Below are 20,550 nucleotides of genomic sequence, written 5' to 3'. Positions count from 1 at the left end.
ATTAAGACTAACATTAAGAAAATATTCCAGAAAGGTTTGAAAAATAACGTGAGAAAAGTTTTGCCATCAGAATGGAGACACCAGGCGCACAGAATATTGATGGCTTCTTAGAGGACTATATGCTGGAGTAAGTAACAGCAACGAACAAGTAAAATGTATGAATGTTAAGGTATGGTAGGTAGTTGTGAATGTTAAGTGTACTGAATTTGAATGTTAATTTTGTGAATATAATTGTACTGTGATTAATTTAACGTATGAATGTTAATTTAAAAATGTATGAATGTTAATGGTAGTTGTGAATGTTAAGTGTACTGAATTTGAATGTTAATTTTGTAAATGTAATTGTACTGTGGGATTAAATAATAATAATAACGTGTAACAGTGCACACCAGTAGGAAGTTTGTAAATAGTTGTGAATGTTAAGTGTACTGAATTTGAATGTTAATTTTGTAAATGTAATTGTACTGTGATTAATTTAACGTTATGAATGTTAATTTTAAAATGTATGATGTTAATGGTAGTTGTGAATGTTAAGTGTACTGAATTTGAATGTTAATTTTGTAAATGTAATTGTTAAATTTGTTTGTGCGATTAAATAATAATAATTAATAATAATAATAATAATAATGTGTGTAACAGTGCACCCTAGTAGGAAGTTTGAAAATACCTCATTCATGACATGCTCATCCTGTCATTTAAAAAAATACACCTTCCTCGATGATTGTGTTCAGATGAACACAATGATTGTGTTATCATCACCTGGATGATAACACAATTGCAGATAGGTTGAAAAACGTTCGACAGTATGGGTGCACTGCAGGTAAAGAATAAAGAAATATATCTCTATATTTAAAAAAAAAAACAAGTACAAGAAAATTTTATATATAATTAGTGATTAGTAATTTATATACATGGTGAAATAATTTTCAATAGTTACTAATGATTGACAAGGGTATTTATACTGTAATTTTGGTAATGAGCAGCCTTTTGTTATTTAATGGAAATTTTTACTACTACTACTACTGCAACTACATCTACAACTACAACTATTAGTAAATTTATGTTCTAAGTTGCCAAGTTTTTTCGTAGTTTCAATTTTGTCAACTAAGTTCATTTTGTGTTGTAATTCTGTTTCTAAAGCTCTTAGTGTGTCATTTTGGGATATGTTTTCTTGTTCCATAAGATTTATATGGTAAAGGGCTGCAGGCGCCTGGTGTTGGTATAGTAGGAATTCTTTTTGAAGCCGTTGGATGTGTTGGAAATCGAGAGTGGTTTCTTCACGAAGACGTTGGAGTTCATCTAGGAGATCGTCTATCGTTTCTAATTGTTCATTTTTTTTACCTTTTTTTCTAAAGATAATTCTAAAAATGTTAATTATGCAAGACATAACTTATATATATACAATATGACTAATATATATATCGTAAGCTGATTGTATTTACCTTTATCAGAGTTTTCTTAAGGTGCTATCTATAGCGTTTTACAGTTTTTTTTAAATTGTTTTATAGTAATATTTTATTTAGAAAACGACGTTGCTATAGAATCCAAGAGTTAACAATTTGAACACAATAAACAGATTTAATAAAATTACGTTGCTCGGTGACCTAACTATAATAAATTATTAAAAAAAAAAAAGATTAAAAATAATAATAGTAGTAATAATAAATTAAAATCAGAAATAATTAGAAAATATTCATGTTTTTCTAGTCAATATACAAAAAAATCTCTTACCAACAAGTGAATTTGATGCGTTGAAGGGTTTTCGGAATTAATTTCCATCCTAAGGTACTCGCATATTTGTAACAATAATAAAACTTCACATATTAATTATGAAAGTTGTAATATTTGCATAATTACATCAGTTGATCGTCGTATGTTTTAAAATTATGTCAACGTGAACGTCATGTGAACTTATTATAACAAAATTATTATAAATTCCTGTTTTTATTTGCAAAGTCAAATCAGAATAACATCTTTCTTTTCCACTCATTTTTTAAAGATATTAATTTTAAGCTACAGAATTCAGAATTTTATTTTAATTTTTAACTGATGCTGTTCCTTTACGGTATGTGAATAGTTAAGTTTATTAAATTCATTCGTTGACTATGATCACAATTATAATTTTATTCTGATTGAAGGAGATTGTTTCATGTTCAAATTATAAATGGAATTCAAGTCAAATAAAAATGTTCGAAATGAATAATGGGATTGAAAATTCTTTGAATACTGTCAAATAAAATAAACAAAAAAAAGCGTGTACAATTGTTATTTACTTTTTAATAACTGAAAACTACGTTTATACATGTTTTATTAGAGTATAGAAAAGCTTTATAAATCTATAGATATTATAAAATTCAGAGATTAATAGTATCAAAATTGATAAAAAAAAAAAAAATGGGCGTAGAGAGAATAAGGGTCACTATTTTTTGTTTGAAATATTTAGTTTTTCTCATGAAAATTCAGAAAAATCCTAAAGATTAAAATAATCATTATTCTTTAAGATTCCTTTTTCAACGTAAGGGAGAATGAAACAGAGGTAAACATTTTATTTCCAAAGCAAAAAATAATTATACCAATTTATTTAAACCTTTCTAAATAATTTGGAATTTGATGTTTTTATATGAAGATTTATATCAAATTTTTAATATTTCAAGTTAAAAATTTTGATTTTTTAAAAAAAATAGTATGATATTTTTTTCATAGATGAGTACTCAATTTGTATCGTATTGTTAAATTTAAATTGTAAAATATTATACCAGTTTGTCCTTTGCTTCTTCTAGTTAAATAAGAACTATTGTCCCTAAAAAATTATTTTTCTCAATGAAATCACACGTTTTAAGTATACTTTCTATAACTCAGATCAGTTCTGTAGGTATAATAAATTAAGAAAAATCAAGTGGATAGATACTACTAATGTCACTAAACCCTATCTTTCATTCGTTTGGATTTGCTTTTCACGTTTACTGCCAAAAAAAAACGAGCATTCTTCTGAGGAAATCAAAAATTGAAATATTTACAAACGTCATAACTAAATTATTTTTCATCGTAAAGAATAAATTTTTTTTTGTCTACAGTCATTTGACTGATTTGATGCATCTTTCCAAGATTTCCAATCTAGTGCTAGTCGTTTCATTTCGTTATACCCCCTATATTTTACATCCCTAACAATTTGTTTTACATATTCCAAACGTTGCCTGCCTGCACTATGTTTTCCTTCTACCTGTCCCTCCAATATTAAAGCGACTATTCCAGTATGCCTTAATATGTGGCCTATAAGTCTGTCTCTTCTTTTAACTACACTTTTCCAAATTCTTCTTTCTTCATCGATTTGCCGCAATACCTCTTCATTTGTTACTTTATCCACCCATCTGATTTTAAAATTCTCTTATAGCATCACATTTCAAGAGCTTCTAATCTTTACTTCTCAGGTATTCCGATCGTCCAAGTTTCAACTCCAAATAAAGGTACGCTCCAAAAATATACTTTCAAAAATCTATTCCTGACGATTAAATTAATTTTTGATGTAAACAAATTATATTTCTGACTGAAGGCTCGTTTCGCCTGTGCTATTCGGCATTTTATATCGCTCCTGCTTCGTTCATCTTTACTAATTCTACTTCTCAAATAACAAAATTCTTCTACCTCAATAATTTTTTCTTTTCCTATTTTTACATTCAATGGTCCATCTTCTAAAGAATAAATAATAGAACTAAACTGCAGGGAATTTAATAAGTTTTAAAAAAGGTTATAGATATTCTTTTACTAAAATCAGTTACTTTTTATATACATATGCAAAAAATCATCTTTATTCCCATTCACCGCACTTAACTCTTTAACAGATAAGTCTATTAGAAACGTAGAACTTTCTGGAATCCTTTATAAATAATTAAAGATGAACATTTCAAACAAAACTAAATTAATGAATGACCTCTCTTTCCTTATTCTGTATCTATTTTTACAATATTAGAATGAAATCCCAATAATTTATCGATACAAGAATTTAACCCTAGTAAATTTAATAATTAATTTTTTTGTAAAATCATTTTAAAGGAAATTCGTGTGCGTCCTGTTAAAAAAATTAAAATTGCATCCTTTATTCTGGTAAAAGATTTTCGTTTTAAAAAAAGTTTTTTCAAATATATCATTTCCTTATCAGTGTGAAGTGACTAAATTATAAAATTTTATGTGATTTGGTTACGGATTAGGTAAGTTATTTGACTTTTTTATAAGTTAAATATTTTTCAAGTGAAAAGTGAAATTTTTTATTATTTTTTCTGGTTTTGGTGGGTTGTATTGTGATTGGAATGGATTGTCTTTACAATACAATATAACGGAGTGAATTAAACTTAACATTTTTTAAGTGAATAAGTTATTTTAAGGTTATATATTATATAAGTTACAGTAAAATATTTTAAGTTATACTGACAAGCTTTGGCTTGTCAGTTACGTCATACTCAGACGAAAGTAAACAAGAACTTAGATTTATTTTCGTTTAATAAATCTTCAGTAGTGAAATATTCTAAGTCAAACGAAGTGTTATAGGGGTTCCAGTTTCAGAACTATAACTTTTTCCCTATAGCTCCGATTCCAAAATATCTATCCGAATCATAAAATTGCCTATCCCCAGACCCCCCATCCCCCAATTTTTTTGGGGCCCCCCATTTTGGAACCCCTAAAATGGGGTTCCATCATGTGTGGGTACTTGTTGGAAAAGGAATTGTCTCCAGAGTGTAACTAGCTATAATGCGTCGCCGAGGCTCACTCCCGACGGAAGATATGGCCTCCCAAAGTGGTAGTTTTTCGAAGGCATCCACGTCGAAGAAAGTAGAAGTAAAGGGGAAAAAAGAGCACATCAGGGTTCATCAGAAGAAGAGGAACCTTCGCCTGGAAGTTTGGGGAGCCTGACCTATCAGTTGGGATTGGTCATGATCTCCCTTAAGCAACATATGGGAGCCCGGGTATCCAAGTATATTAACGAACATGAGCAGGAATTGAAAAAAATATATACTTGGGGTTGAAATCGTTGATAGAAATGTCTCCCCCATTGGCGTCAGCCACTCAGGCTACACAGACAGACACAGTGGCTATGGAGGTGGACATGGAGGCAGTATTGTCTGGAGATTTGTCAGACATGAAATTAATAGAGCTCTTACCGAGGAAATGGCCAAATACATTGCGAGAAAGAATTTTAAACATCACAGAAGTTCCTGCGAAAGCGGGAGATACTTGTAGAATTAATGACAGCAAAAGTCAATAGAGCAGAGGATAGTGAAGGTAGTCGTTTAAAGTATAAGGCGGGCGATATATTAAAGGTTGAAATTTCCATTATTGGAGAAGAAACAGTTGAAGTCAGAAGAAGTAAATATAAAATATACTATGATTCAAGAGCAGCGGAGAAAATAAGAATGAACATCGTTCTTAAGGCAATTAGCAAGGTTTTACAACAATCACCGGGGACTGCATTTTTACTGCTGCCCGGAAGCATTGGTAATTATACCAAAAAGGCATTGTAATATATAACAAAAGACCAGGTGGAGCCGGTTAGAGTATTGACACTCCATGCAGATACACAGGCAAGACAGTTAAGGCCGGGACAAGCGGCAATAAAGAAGGCCACTCCACCTGCGGAGGAGAGCCGCACAGTGATAGTAAAAGCAGTGGGTAAGTTGTATGCTGAACTACTCAAAACAATGAAATCTGCGGTAAATAGTGACGAGGCCAATGACATCATATCCCTCAGAAAAGGTAGGAATGAGGAGTTACATGTCCGCATCAAGGGGGCTCAAAGTGCAGCAGATTTTACTAGTACGCTCAGGGATAAAGCCGCGGACCTGCAAGTAGACTTAAAAACTAGAGCAGATAGAAGAACAATAGTGCACATAAGGGACATTGAAATGGATACTCCAGAACAGGAGATACTGGCAGCAATAATGAATAGGGCAGGGGATGGTGAAGAGGTTAAAATTACATCCATAAGACCAGGGTATGATGAAACACAGAATGCTACGGCAGTCACGTCCTACAGAGCAGCATGCAGATTGGTTCACCAAAGAATAAAGATAGGATGGGTCAATTGTAGGGCGTACATACGAGAAGATCAAGAAAGGTGTTTCAGATGTTGGAGCACGGGACATCGCAGGAGTGAGTGTAACGGCCCAGATAGATTGAACTTTGCTTCAATTGTGGGGGCAAAGGTCACAAAATTGCAGATTGTAAAGAGCTCAGTAGCTGTCTTAACTGCGGGAGCCAGGATCACCGAACAGGGGCTTGGGCATGTTTAAAAAATCAAAATGCTTAGGGCTCTCCTAGTTAATACTAATCGGAGTTCTATGTCATGTGATTTGGTCAGTGAACTGGCGGTGTCACAGAGGACCGACTTGTTGGTGGTTACAGTACCCAACATTTATGTAGCAGCAAGAGCGGGCTGGATAGCCGATACAGAAGGGGATGTAGTGGTGAGAGATATCAGTGGGAGAATAGCCTGGAGGAAAACTGCGAGATCGAAAGAAATAGTGGCAATTGAATCCGACTCTATACTCGTAATTGCAGTATATATTTCGCCTAATTGTGAGTTGAGTGAATTTGTGAGATGCATGGATACCATACAAAGAATAACTACTAGAAATAGGAAGAAATTTATACTCCTGGGGGATTTTAACTGTAAATCAGTGGCTACAGGGTGTGCTTACACAAATAGAAGAGGTGAAATATTGACGGACACTATGAGCTCTATTGGCGGTCATTGTGTCAATGACAGTAACCCCACCTATCAGGCGAGAGGGCACTCGTCGGTTCTGGACCTTACAATCCTGGACAACAGGTGGAGAGGGGAGCAATGGGACTGGCGAGTATTACCTCACGCCAGTGATCATTTAGCGACCAGAATTTGTATTGATGATTCGATGTTTGCTACTATAGAAAGACTGTTACCCCAGAAGTTTATGGCAGAAGAGATTGAAAGAATAGTTAGTAGGACATCCACGAGGCTCATAAATATGACTGAATTAACACCGCTGGTGCTGACCAATGTAGTCAAACAAGAGATGGAAAGGGAGGAGAGACACAGAAAGGGAGGAGCAGAAAGAGAAGCTCAGCATATTGGTGGTCAAAGCAAATAGAGACCCTAAGAGATAAGTTACAAAAATCCAGTAGAAAGAAACAACGACTCAGGATCACAGGTGAACAAGAATATGAGGCAGCGGCCCTTGTATATATTAAAGATAGACGATCATTAAATAGGGCTATTAGGACAGCAAAGAGAAATCGCTGGCGGGTATTGTGTGAGGAGTTATTCAACGACCCCTGGGGACAGGCGTATAAAATAATTACAAAGAGATTTGGCAGGCGCCTGGCTATTTTAAGTAGGTCGCAAGCGGAACAGGAAATTAGTGAGTTATTTCCTTGTACAGAAGAGGTGATCGAGGGAATCATTAATTGTGACAGCAGGAGGTTCACTCTTGGAGAATTAATCGCAGCGGTCGGGCATCTTGGGAATAAAAAGAGCCCCGGATTGGACGGGATTCCTGCGGCGCTCCTAAAGGGTCTAGTTAGGAGAGTCCCATGGGAAATGCTGGAGATTACCAGTCAGGGCCTGGAGAATAGAAATTTCCCGGCGTGCTGGAAAGAAGCCAGAATTGTGTTCCTTCAGAAGGGTCCAAAGGAAAATGGAGATATATCTTACAGACCACTTAGCCTCCTTAATACCTTGGGTAAGGTAGTGGAAAAAATGGCATTAATAAATAAATTAATAAATAGCATTAATGTGATGATTGTTTTCAGGTTTCTTGTGTAAAAGTTTCTTTTGGAAAGGATTTTTAGTTTGCACAAGACTTTCATACACATTCTATCTCACGCAGTTTCCAGTATTTTTCTACTATGTCGGTCAAGTCAGGACACCAATGTTTTATTCTTTCAAAATACATAATCAAAATACAAAAATTGGAGATGTGGGGCATCATGTTGATAGTTGTCCTGTTGAAAAGGCGGGTGGCTCACCAACTTGTGCAAATTTTCCAAGTTTAGAAAGCCGGCTGGACACAATAGTAAGTCGATTGATTGTCCCACATACTAGTGAACACGGGACTTATTAATTGAATTGAGAGGTTGTTTGGAATTTTAGTTGTGAGTTTTATCATTTGTTTTAATTTGTATTTTACTTTAGTCTTGTAGGTTTTATTTGTTGGTTATGTTGTTCTCTTTAGTGCTCTTTCTTTTAAAGAACACTTTCTTTTTAAGTTTGTTTTAATGTAGTAAATACAACCTGAAATGTATACTATGTTTTATGTTAAAATTCAGCTGGATAGGTATATATGCTTTGGACTGAAATAAAAAAGGATATTGTTATTTATCTGTTAATACACATGTACATGTATGATAGATAACATACAATGAATAAATAATAACTATGGTTTAAATTCGTTATACTACTCTATTTAGTTAAAATACAAATATATTAAAGTAATAAGTTTTACTCTAATTAATTTTTTTATAGGATTATTATGTGGTGCTATTATCTCCTATGGAGTTAGATACTACAATGAGAATGATTCTTCAAGTACAAATTTGGGCACAAAGAGTCATTTATATTCAGGGTTCCTGCTTAAAAGATGTTGATCTAGCAAAAGCTCGTATGAATGAAGCTGAGGCATGTTTTGTTCTAGCTGCACGCAATTATGCTGATAAAACAGCTGCTGTAAGTTAAACTTATATATTTTCTTTCAGGTTTCATATTTATGGTATTATTTTATATTAATTAGAATAAAAAAATTAAATAGATTTTTTAACTTAGAATTAAAGTAATGCATCAGTTTGTTTCTGAAAAAAAAATGGTACTTTTTTAAATCAACTAAAAGACATCTCTTATAAGAAATCTGTATTTATAACAAATGGAAACATGTAAGGTAATATATTCCCTACACTCTAAATTGTAATGATTAGATAAAATTGTCACTTTTAATTATACAAATTACACTGCTAAACATAATTTTTGTTTCTTAACATGTGATACATGATTTTAATCTGTTTTTTGATGATGAAAACATATATGAACTCAGAACCTTTCTATCACCAACCATTTTTGAAAAGTTTAATTTTTAATTAATGGATTTTTTTTTAATTTTTCAGGATCTATTTTGTATTTTGTTAGTTCATTTTGTAATGTTTAACTTTATTAACATAATTTTTAAGCCATAAGTAAACAATTATATTTATGATAATAAAATAAACAATTATATGATTTAATTCTAGTCACATTATGACATCATATCTAATACTGAAGAGTGAGCCTTCATGGACAAGATTAATCGTGTCTGTGCAGGTCAAAACATGTAGCTGAAAACACAGCTGTGTTGTTTGTAGTAAGGACTGGATTTAGGAATGAATTAATTTTGTTCAGTCTTATTGATGTATTAATTTTGTGTCGTTATTAACAGTATTATGTATTAACAGTGTTGTAATGCCTCGAAATTGTGTAAATGATGAGAATGCCTTTTGTTATGTATGTGGTGAGTTTATCGTAAAATCAAATAGAAAACAATTATACCTTTAATTAAAAAAGCATATCATTTGTACTTTCAGTGTAAAATTGGTGATCAGGATAAGATGTGGGCTCCTCATATAGTATGCACTAATAGTTCTGTATATTTAAGAGGATGGCTGAAAGGAACACAAAAGGCTTTGCCCTTTAGTGTACCTATGGTTTGGCGTGAACCAAAGGATCATGTAACCGATTGTTACTTTTGTAAAATATTTTTACCTTCTCCTCATATCAAGCTAGGACTACTGAAAAATGTTGTTAAAGCAGTGAAGAAGGACAGTCCTGGATTTTTGCACATCAGGCAGAAATTTCCGAATGTAAGTGAAGGAAAAATTAAAGAAGGAATTTTGTTAGTCCTCAAATAAGAGAGTCGGTCAAAGATGATGTATTTAACTCAATGTTAAATAATGTAGAAAGTGCAGCTTGGGCTTCATTTAAAGATGTTTGCAAAAATTTTCTCGGCAAACAAAAATTCAACAATTACCACGATATTGTTAATCAACTTCTTACTTCATACAGAACTATGGGATGTAATATGTCTTTGAAACTTTGAAAATACATTTCCTCCACTCGGATCTGATTTTTTTTCCTGGACAACCTCAGAGATGTAAGTGATGAACATGATAAATGTTTCCACCAACACATATTTCAGTGATGGAAAGCCGCTGTGAAGGGAAATGGAATACTAACATGCTAGCCAATTATTGACATTAATTCGAAATGTGTCTGAGGTTATTTATAAAAGAAAAGCATCAACAAAATCATTCTAGCACAGGGATGGCCATGAAAAATTATAAATTTTACAGATTTTAACTATATTTTTCGATTATAATTATAATTACATTTTTCAAAACACAATTTTTTTTTTTGAAGTATAATTTATTTAAAACTAAGACTGATAGAAAAATTGTGTTTACAGATCTGTAATGTATGCAAAAAAGTAATTCAAGAAATGTTATCGCACTTGGAGAAACATTAAAAAACTTTTTTTGTCTATCGGTGTTATTTACTACAGCTTCCATCTCTTTGCAGACTTTTATTTAATGCATTTTATTTTTTTGTTTATTTTTATTCATTTAAGAAAAAAAAAATTGGTAATGTCTTTTAATAAGAAATATTAAATAAAAATCTGCCTAAGAAATTGAAATTGTAAATAATTTTTATAATTTAAAGAGATAACCATTTGATCTTATGGTTACAACTTAGAGTGCAGTGGACACTTTACCTTATATGTTTCCATTTCTTCTGATTAAAATGTATAAAGTTTAAGTGTGCACTCCTTTTTAAAACAACGATGAGCTAAAAGGTAGTTTCCCTAACTACTAATAAGAAAATAGTTAATGAAAAAAGTGTCTTATTATTACATTCTTTATTTGCATTAGAGGATGTGTTCAAAGTACTGTCCTTCTGACCTTATTCATTCATGTCAGCATCTAACCGCTGAGTTACACTTTTTTTTTTTATTAAGTTTTGTCCTAGTTCATAAAATCAACTGATTTTTCAGTCGATAGTTTGGGACACCTCATGTCATTTTCATTCAAAGATAATACCATATCTTCGGCATCTCCAAATAAAAAAAAGCATAAAATCGCATTAGCTGTTAAATATCCTATGCGTTCAGGAAAAAGTTTGATTGAGGTTGTCTATCTTGAAAAAGATAGGAAGAAGGTGGTATCCCATATTAGTCCCAATAATAGGAATAGCTAATGTCAAACATATGATTGTTTATTAGTTATTAACATCTCAAGATATAAATCACCTGTTACACTTAAATCCTTACATTCCTTTTTACGTGATCCCTCAACTAATAATAACATTAAGTTTCTTCTCTATAATTATACAGGAATTTTTAGACCACAGTTATGATAAATTAGTAATGGAGAATTAGGAAATCTTGCGAAAAAGTCTTCATTGATAGCAATAGTACTTTTATTATTTTTTTGTCAATACTGAAGCGTAAAATATTTGTACTAGTTTTCTGTACTTCAACGCTTTGTATTATCAACACACGTATAAAAATGAATTAAATAATAGTCATTATACAACACAAGATTTTGTATCTAACATGTTACACAACTTTTCTCACTGTAATTTGGGTGCTGATTTCAAATACGCTATTGAAATTGTGTTATCACATAAAGGTTTTTAAAAAGTTGTTTTTAAAACATCATTCAATTTAGCAAAACTTATTTTTAAATGATTAAATCATGGTCCTTCTTAGTCTAGTGCCTTTACAAAATTTTTCTCGAATTTGATGTGAATTAGCAACAGTATGATTTTACACTCTCATTTAATGATAAATGCTTTACATTAGCTACAAAGTTATGTTGCAATGGCCAATTCTATACTTGGTAATGTCTTTTGTATCTAAACTATTTCAAAGACAAAGAAAACAACAATATTTCATAAACCCACCTTGTAAACCAAGAAGTAATGCAACAATTTTCAGATCACTGCAAACTTGCCACATATGCTTTTTGTATTTTATTGATTCTAAGAATGATGGTAAGCTTAAGGAGGATATATATTTATGAGTCTGAAAATCAAGAAACTGCTTAAGGACTCAATAAATGGCAATAAACTTAACGAATATGAATTAGCTGCATCGAAGTCCTTCAAACATGTTGTTGGTGGTTTTTAGGCATCAGAAAAGATGAAAATTGTGTTTTTTTGGTTAGTAAGCTGTTAGAAAACTACAAATGTTTAGGATGCAGAATGTCGTTAAAAATTAATCTCCTACACTCCCACCTAGACTTTTTTTCCAAAAATTTGGGTTTTGTCAGTGATCAGGATATTCTGACCATGGAGCATCTGTACCATAAACCTACGACAATTTATATGATTATATAAATTATGATTATGATTATGCATTTGTTGGTAAAAAATTGTATGTCTTATTCGTACGTATCTAATTTTGATAACAGTTTGAATTCAGCTCCCCAAAATTGGTTAAAATCACTATGTACGATTCCAGGTACACATAGATAAATCGATTACCATCAATTGCAAAACCAAAATTTATTGCTTGTTATAGAATCTAAAAAACAGACTTTTAGATCACCATGTATGAAAGATACTTAATAAAAAGGATATTTTTTTTTTAATTTTCAATTTTACACTAGTTCAAACTACAATTTTTTCTGTGTTGTATACTTTTTACACTGAAGGTTACCTTACCTTTTGCAGCATTTTGTTTGTTCACAGAGGTTTTTTTAGTTTATAGAAATCTGTAAGCACAAATAAATTGTCATCAGTGTTACCTAAGTATATTATTTTTATATAACTTCATAACATAGCACTGTTTATTGATTTCTTCTCATAGCACTCCTGTGGCAGTAACCACTTAATCAGATAAATTTGAAAAAAAAAAAATTGAAAAAACAAAGACATTTTGTTTAAAAATTTTTAACAGTTCCTCCAATCATCGAAAAAAAAAAAAACATTGATTACTATAGCAAGTAGTGAAAATATGGTAGCAGTAAAAATATGGTTAGAGTACAACATATATACGGAATAAGAATAGTTTGCAGCTACTATGCAGTTTAATAAGATTGATATTTATGTATTTGTGTGTTCTTGAATCCTTTCTAAAATTAATAAAGTAAATAAAGTAATGAGACTAGTTTTTTTTTTTTAGCAGCAAAAGTGACAACACTGTAAAGTTACTAGTAAACATATGGCTGTATGAACAGCTGATTTATATTAAGTATTAATATTTTTAATCTATTGTTGCCATGTGATTTGTTTACGTCTATACAGATTTTTTTATTAATCCTAATTTGACATGAAGGGGCGGTGGTAAAAATACTTTTTCTGGTTTAACTAGAGGCTCAGGAATGGTTTTTTTTTACCAGGAGTTAAGTTCTCATGTTTCTTCCACTGTTTTACCACATTTATAACATTTCACCAGGAGTTAAATGTAATAAATTATTTCTTTCATAATTTCATGACAGATTGGTACAGAAGGGTTTATTACTATTATAAAGTAGAACTACTTTTTATTTAAGCTATGCTTGCAGGAATCAATGAAAATGCACCACTTCTAAGATTTATGCAACTTGCCCTAATAATAACATAAGCTCATGATTATTTTACAATAAACTAAGTAATTTTCTTCAGCAAAGCGGGGAGAAAAATTTTTCTATCGGGTTCAATCACCTGAGATTTATATATTTAAATCCCAACCTTGTAATCTTGAGCCTAAACGTTTAGCTTAGTTTTTTGATAAGTTTAAATCTCTCATTTACCTTACTTTGTGATATAAGATGTGGCTTACTGGATTGTAATTCTAAGTCTCAATCATGATTGTTATCTTCCATTTTTTTTATCAAATATCAAAACAAGTTTTCAGAAACCTTGGAAACTCTAATTGATTCACAATGACGTACAGGTCTGAGTACAGTTGGCTTAGATTTCTTAGAAATTTCATAGACATTAGTTTAACAGAAATAACAATTAAGTGATCTTTTGGTTCACATCAAACCATAAAGACACCAAATTGCAAGGCCTTTCATGTGCCTTTTAGTTATCCTCTTATTTTGATCGAAACAATTGTTAGTACATGTTATATGAGGAGCCAGTATCTTATCCTGATCACCAGTTTTACATTCAAAGTAAAATTAATAACATTTATTTATTATTGTTAATGAAATGAAATTTTAAATTTAAAAAAATAACCTACACGAGTTTTATAATTTCTTATTCTTAATGCACAACTTATTGTGTGTAACTTCTTCTGTAACGTAAAAATCCTTTATTTGAATACAACTTAATTATTGGTACATCATTACTTCCTTTAATAATATTATCCTTTCATATTATGTAATTTAAGAGTAATTTACACTTAAATCTATGAATATTATAAGATATTATGATCAGCATTACACTAACAACTTTATTTGTGATGACAGTTCTTGTAGAACTCTGATAATCAGCTTCCAACATAAGTTACAGTGGCTAGAATATCTGGCTTTTTGTAGAATAGGTTGTTTTTTAAATTTATCATTATTCATATTATTAAAGATTTCATGGAGTACTTTCTTTCTGTATTAGTATAATTTAATTGTACCTATTAATTAATGACTGAGTGCTCAGAAAATGTGTTTGTTTAATTTTTTATTAAATACTGGTAATATTTGTTTGGCAGAATGACAGCAGTATTTTCTAGCTATACTCAGAACTCTCTTCGGCACATGTTATTTATCCTACATACAGAATGTCCCACGAGGAAACTGATACTTCACAGGTGTATTCCTCTCATCAAAATAATGAAAGAAGTTCACATAAACGTAGGTCTGGAAACGCTTTGGTAACGAATTACAGTTAGCAAGAGATTTCGCCCAGAATTCAGCACCCCAGTGAAATGAGGTCGTAGTGAAATTTTTAAGATGTTGATTGAGGGCAAAATTAATGGTTTCCTATGTTTTTTGACCTGAAAAAATTGAATAAAATAGTCCCAGAACTGTATTTCTAGTAGTGAAAATGTTTTTGTCTGAAATTGTTTTTTTAGGTGCGCAATAGAATACATTTTTTAAATGACTATTGTAAAATAGAGAATTTAATTCTAATTCTAAAAACAGTAATGTAAATATAAATAAGTCCAATAAAAATGAAATAAATTTTTTTTAGGTGCGCAATAAAATACATTTTTTAAATGACTAATAAATTTGTAAAATAGAGAATTTAATTCTAAAAACAGTAATGTAAATATAAATAAGTCCAATAAAAATGAAATAAATGTTTTAAAAAAACAAATTTTACTGAAGAAGAAATAGAAATGGCTTGCATAAAAATTATTATTTTTAAATTTAATTTCCATATCTTGCAGATAGTATTCAAAATGATCTCCTTGATAGTTTATGCAAAATCTAGTATAACATGTTACATCAAAGGATGCTTTTCTAATAGTGTCGGTTGTTCTTAAGATATTCAAAATCATTTAAAATTTGATTTAATAATTCTTCTTTGTTTCAAATTTTTCTTCTTTGTTCCTTTAAATGACCCCAAAGGTAATAGTCTCAGGGATTTAAATCGGGAGACCTAGGAAGTCAGTTTGGACCCACCTTAACCAATCCATCTGCCTGGAAAACTAATATTAAATGCGGCCTAACGTCTTATGAATAATAAGGTGGTTCACCGTCGTTGGAATAACATTTGTGCACGTTTTTCAGAGCAGAACTGGCAATTGGTTTTGTAAAAAATCTTTGTACACAAAACAAGAAAGGTGATTTTGAAAAATAAATGGTCCAATTAACTGGTCCCAACTATACCTCACCAAACATTTATTGAAAATCAAGTTTGAAACTTTGAATCTAGTTGCATTTGAATTTTCACTTGACCAGCTGTGACTGTTCTTCAAATTTTTTATTCTGTTTCTTGAAAAAATCGGTTCATCAGTGAATAAAATGTAATGAGTAATATTTCAATTTTCTTGTACCCATCAACAAAAATTTTATCTTTATTCACTGTCACCTGATTGAAGATTTTGAACAGTTTGCAAACAATAAGGATAGCCTCTTCTTTCGTGCTCTCCAGACTGTACTGCGAGATATGCCTGTATGCCTGTTCAATTTGAAATTCTGTGAGTGCTGAGTTGAGAACTGCGCTGCATCATTTGAATGATTTCTTGTTCAACTTCATACTGCCCTACAGGATGTTCAATGGAACAAACAATCATTGGAAAAGAATCTTCATTCATATTCATGTTTTGTAGTCCAGTTATTTCCGAAATCAATATCTGCATATTCTTGATTTGGAAATTTGAATAGCATCTCCCTTTTTTTAAAAAAGCATGAATACTTTATACGTACATGCATATGTACATGCAAAAGGAGCATGCACACTACATAAATCACAGATAAGAGACTAGTTATGATTAATAATAAGTAAGTTTTTGAACAGCTGAACAATAACTTCGATTCAAATTTTGTTTCTGAAAAGAACACCGTTGCCAACTTTAGATTTTCTATAAACTTAAAGAACTTCAATGAATACCATATTCTTGAAATCCTGTTTTTGTAGAATGTTTTATAATTGTTTTGTAAGTACTTACTTAATTAAATACAATACTATGTGTTTATTAGTAACTGTATTTTTTAAACAAAAATTGAAAGGATTGCAAAAATTTTCAGAATAGGTCATTTCATTTATTTTTTGTTCTGTTTCTTCAGTAAAATTTGATTTTTTAAAACATTTGATGTTTATTGGACTTATTATTTTTATTGGACATCACTATTTTTAAAATTAAATCTTCTGTAAGTCTTTTTAATAAAGCACATTTATTAGTCGTTTAAAAAGGTTATTTTATTACAAAGCTAAAAAAAATGGTTTTCAGACAAAATATTTTTCAGTTTTACTTTGAATATCATGAAAACTACTGGAGGTACAGTTCTGGGACCTATTTTATTCAATTCTTCAGGTCAAAACCGTAGGTGTCCTAAAAATTTCAGTGGGAACCGTGTTTCCAGGGAACTGGAAATCTGATAAAACTGACCTTTTTTTTATTATTTTGATGAGAGGAGTGCACCAGTGAAGTATGTCAGTTTCCTTGTGGGACTACTCAATTATTTTGATATTCTTTATTATTTTTTATGAAAACATTCTCTAAAAGAGCACACATATTATTCACAAATATTCACAGATGATTCAGTCATATTGAGGCACACATAAAAAATACAGTTTTTATTGTCTTCATAAACTAGAATTAAGGCTGTAGAAAAAGAATAACATTATGCTGCAATAGGCACATTCAACTCTAGATATTTTATAAAAACATATTTTTTATCCTCTATTTTTATTTTCTGTAGAATTTAATCAAATTTTAATAAAACTAAATAAACTACAGTGAATTTATGTTTAGAATTTTTAAAAGGTTTTCCTGAGATAAGATATTCATTATAAACTTTTATTTATTGCAGCAAATGCAATTTGAGGTGAGCTTTCAAGTGTACAATAAACTTTATAAAATACAATTTATTTATATTTCTTTCTTTGCTTGTTTTTATAATTCATTTATTTTAATATAATATTTTACATATTGCAGAATGTTTTTCTTTTTTAGAATTTTTCATATATCTACTTTGTATATAAGATTTATAATTCATTTTTTTTTTAAATTCATCTACTATTTCCATAATTTGCTTAGGTATTCTAGTTTCCCCAGCTTAACTAGTTATTTTACCATCAAATCACATTCTCTAGGGTTGAATCATCATAATAACATCTTTTATACACAAAAAACAATAGGTAATCGCCAACTGCTATGTATAACTCCAAGCTGACAACGTTTTCAATTTTATTGAAAAAGATATTAATTACTGGAGCACTGATAATTTCATATATCAGTATGTTTATGTTGAATTAGTTTTTTTTTGTTATGTAGTATAAGGATTGTCTAGAAAGTAATAAATTTTTATCTGAAAGAAAATGACAACGGAATGTTTTTGATTCACAAAACTTATTTAAAAAATGACAGCTTTCAGTACACAGTACCTTAAGGGGTGCAATAAGTATTACTTATAAAGTATATTTTAAGTATTACCTACAAATGTTAGATAAACTTCATATATTATTGTAAATATTCCCCTTTTTCTGAGTCGACTAACTATTAAATTTATTTACAACTGATAAATGTGTTCACTCCCTAATGTTGAACTTATCTTTTTGCTTTAGCTCTACTTTTTTGCTTTTGCATTCTGTACATAACATCTGAGGAAGGTAATGTGTACCAAAACAGCTGCAATCTTTTAAGTAAATTTTATGAATTTTTTCATTTTGTTTTCATTTTTTTTGTTATGGATTCTCACCAAGTAAAGGCATCATCAATTGATTATTTATTAAATTTTTCATTACATGAAAATAATAATGAAAAACATTTTTGAATGTAATTTGTACCTGAAAGTAATTGTAATTTGTATCTGAAAGTGTACGGTCGATAACGACTGTGTTTGTGATTCTGAAGAACCCTAAGAAGAGCGACTAGCAAGCCTAGTAAGAAAGAAAGATGGACTAGCAAGACTGAAGTATGCTAGCGATAAAAGATAAAAGAAACCTGAAAAAAGAATGAGTTTTTTTTAAATATACTGCTGTAATTGGCATGTGGAGAAATTGGAAAAATATTCATCAAAGAAAAGTTTCTGTTAAATATACCTTTCATATTCAATCAATCCCATGTTGATTTTTTATCCAAGTGCCAAAGTTTAAAATAGGAAATAGCCAGTTCAATCTTCAAAAATATATTTTTGCAGTTAAATATGATATTATTTAATAAACGTTATGAGCTGATCTAAATACATTGTGAAATAGAAACTAAAAGAGAAAGTACGACAGAATAATTAGTGTACACTTTCATTTCCCTAAGCATTTGTAACAATTTTTTTTTAATGTTTTAATGATATTTGTTCATTTTTTTATCTTATAATTTTAACGCCCAGTTTTGAAAATTTATTGGTAAAATATTACATCATTATTATTAAATTATTTGTTTTCTTCTTTTTGCAATATTTCAGGTAGTAGAAGACCAAGTATTTTACCGGTACCAGATAGGTTTACTAGCTCAACATTAAATATATCGTCAGGGGCTCAGGATGAAGGTGATGGTGATGATAGTAAAGATGAAATGGATGATGATATGCCTTGGTGATCGCCCAGCGAAAAAATAGCGTAAGTATTGTAATTGATTAGCATGAACTTATATCACAGTTATTGTGTTTCATAAAAGGATGGATGTTATGCACCTTAAGTGTTGTTTTCATCGTGTCTTATAATTATTAAAGTTTGTACATTTTACTAATATCAGTTTGGTTGTGTGTTGATTTATAAATCTCACTAGAATTAATAATAATATTAATAAGAGTGTATGTAAATTCAATGTTGTTTTTTTGTGCGATAGAATATTTTGCCAACTGGATTTTTTCAGCTAAGAAAGTATCTAAACTTAGTAATTGTAGTTTTATTCAGTTCAAAATTTATTTTGCAATATTTTAACTTATTTTTCTGCCGTATTACTAAGTTCTGTCTCTATTAAAAACATTTTTTTTTACCTTTTCCTAATATAATTTTATTATAAAATTGAATACAGAGAATAATTTGATATACAAGTAAATTAAAACTTTTTTTTAAAATGATTTTTTTTTAGTCTAATACTTAAAGAACTTTGTTTTGTAATTCATTCACTGAACTCGTAAACTCGTAATAACATTTAAAGATTTTACATAAAGACTTTAAAGATTTACATAATGTTTATTACTACTCAAAACTTTTCTCATTTTTCAAAATAACATTCTCTGGAATAAACATATAATTTCAATTTCAGTGGTAATAAGAGTATGCTGGCATACTAACTTTTGAGGAGTACTGGGATCATTAGATTTCTTTCTGCTTCAAATATTGTTAAATGAATTAACAGTTAAATTAACAAATACATCATATGTTATTTAGTGATTACTACTTAATTAAATGAATTAGTGAGTAATTAAAATGATCAATAGTGATTTTGTTAATCTCAATATTTCCTGAATTTTAGTTGGACACTGATTCCAAATATGAAGTCAGAATTTCTGTACCAGCCTCAGATTTTTTGTAATTGCCCTTCCTCTGTTCCAGTAAGTACATTTGCATGAATATTGCAAGTACATTATATTTATTTATTTTATTTATTACAGCAGTTAAGTCGCTAAATTAAGAATGTTGAAATTTTGGATTTAGGATTGTTGTAACATCTAGTTGTGATGACTAGTGATTGATGACATCTAGTTGATTGCAATTGACTGAAGCAAAAGTTCAAGAAGCCCAAAATCAAAAAAAAAAAATTGGATTTTGGACTTTTTCTTAATTGTAGTAATAAGCCCTCATTGAGAGTTTTTCAGTGATATATCATAAGCGATAACTATTTTCATTGGTTAAGGATTATTGAATGATTTTGCGCTGGTATTTAATGACACATCCACCTTGAATTATAATTTGATTTATTGATTACTTGATTACTGAACTAGTGGACTATATTGACATGTTGATCA

At 30.2% G+C, this 20,550-nt stretch overlaps 1 protein-coding gene across 3 annotated transcripts in view; it reads left to right on the top strand.

The window, feature by feature from the left end:
* LOC142329149 (uncharacterized) overlaps positions 1–20,550 on the top strand; it is a 177,264-nt gene that overhangs the window by 142,465 nt on the left and 14,249 nt on the right. For all 3 annotated transcript variants that reach the window (XM_075373491.1, XM_075373490.1, XM_075373492.1), the window contains 3 exons: positions 8,492–8,692; positions 19,042–19,195; positions 20,058–20,136. In XM_075373491.1, coding sequence (XP_075229606.1) covers positions 8,492–8,692; positions 19,042–19,098 — 258 coding nt within the window. In that variant the 3' untranslated portion in view covers positions 19,099–19,195; positions 20,058–20,136. The remainder of the gene's footprint in view (positions 1–8,491; positions 8,693–19,041; positions 19,196–20,057; positions 20,137–20,550) is intronic.

Source organism: Lycorma delicatula, chromosome 8, assembly GCF_047948215.1.
Source record: "Lycorma delicatula isolate Av1 chromosome 8, ASM4794821v1, whole genome shotgun sequence".
Classification (NCBI taxonomy): Eukaryota; Metazoa; Arthropoda; class Insecta; order Hemiptera; family Fulgoridae; genus Lycorma; species Lycorma delicatula.
This window is presented reverse-complemented; position numbering and strand designations above follow the sequence as displayed.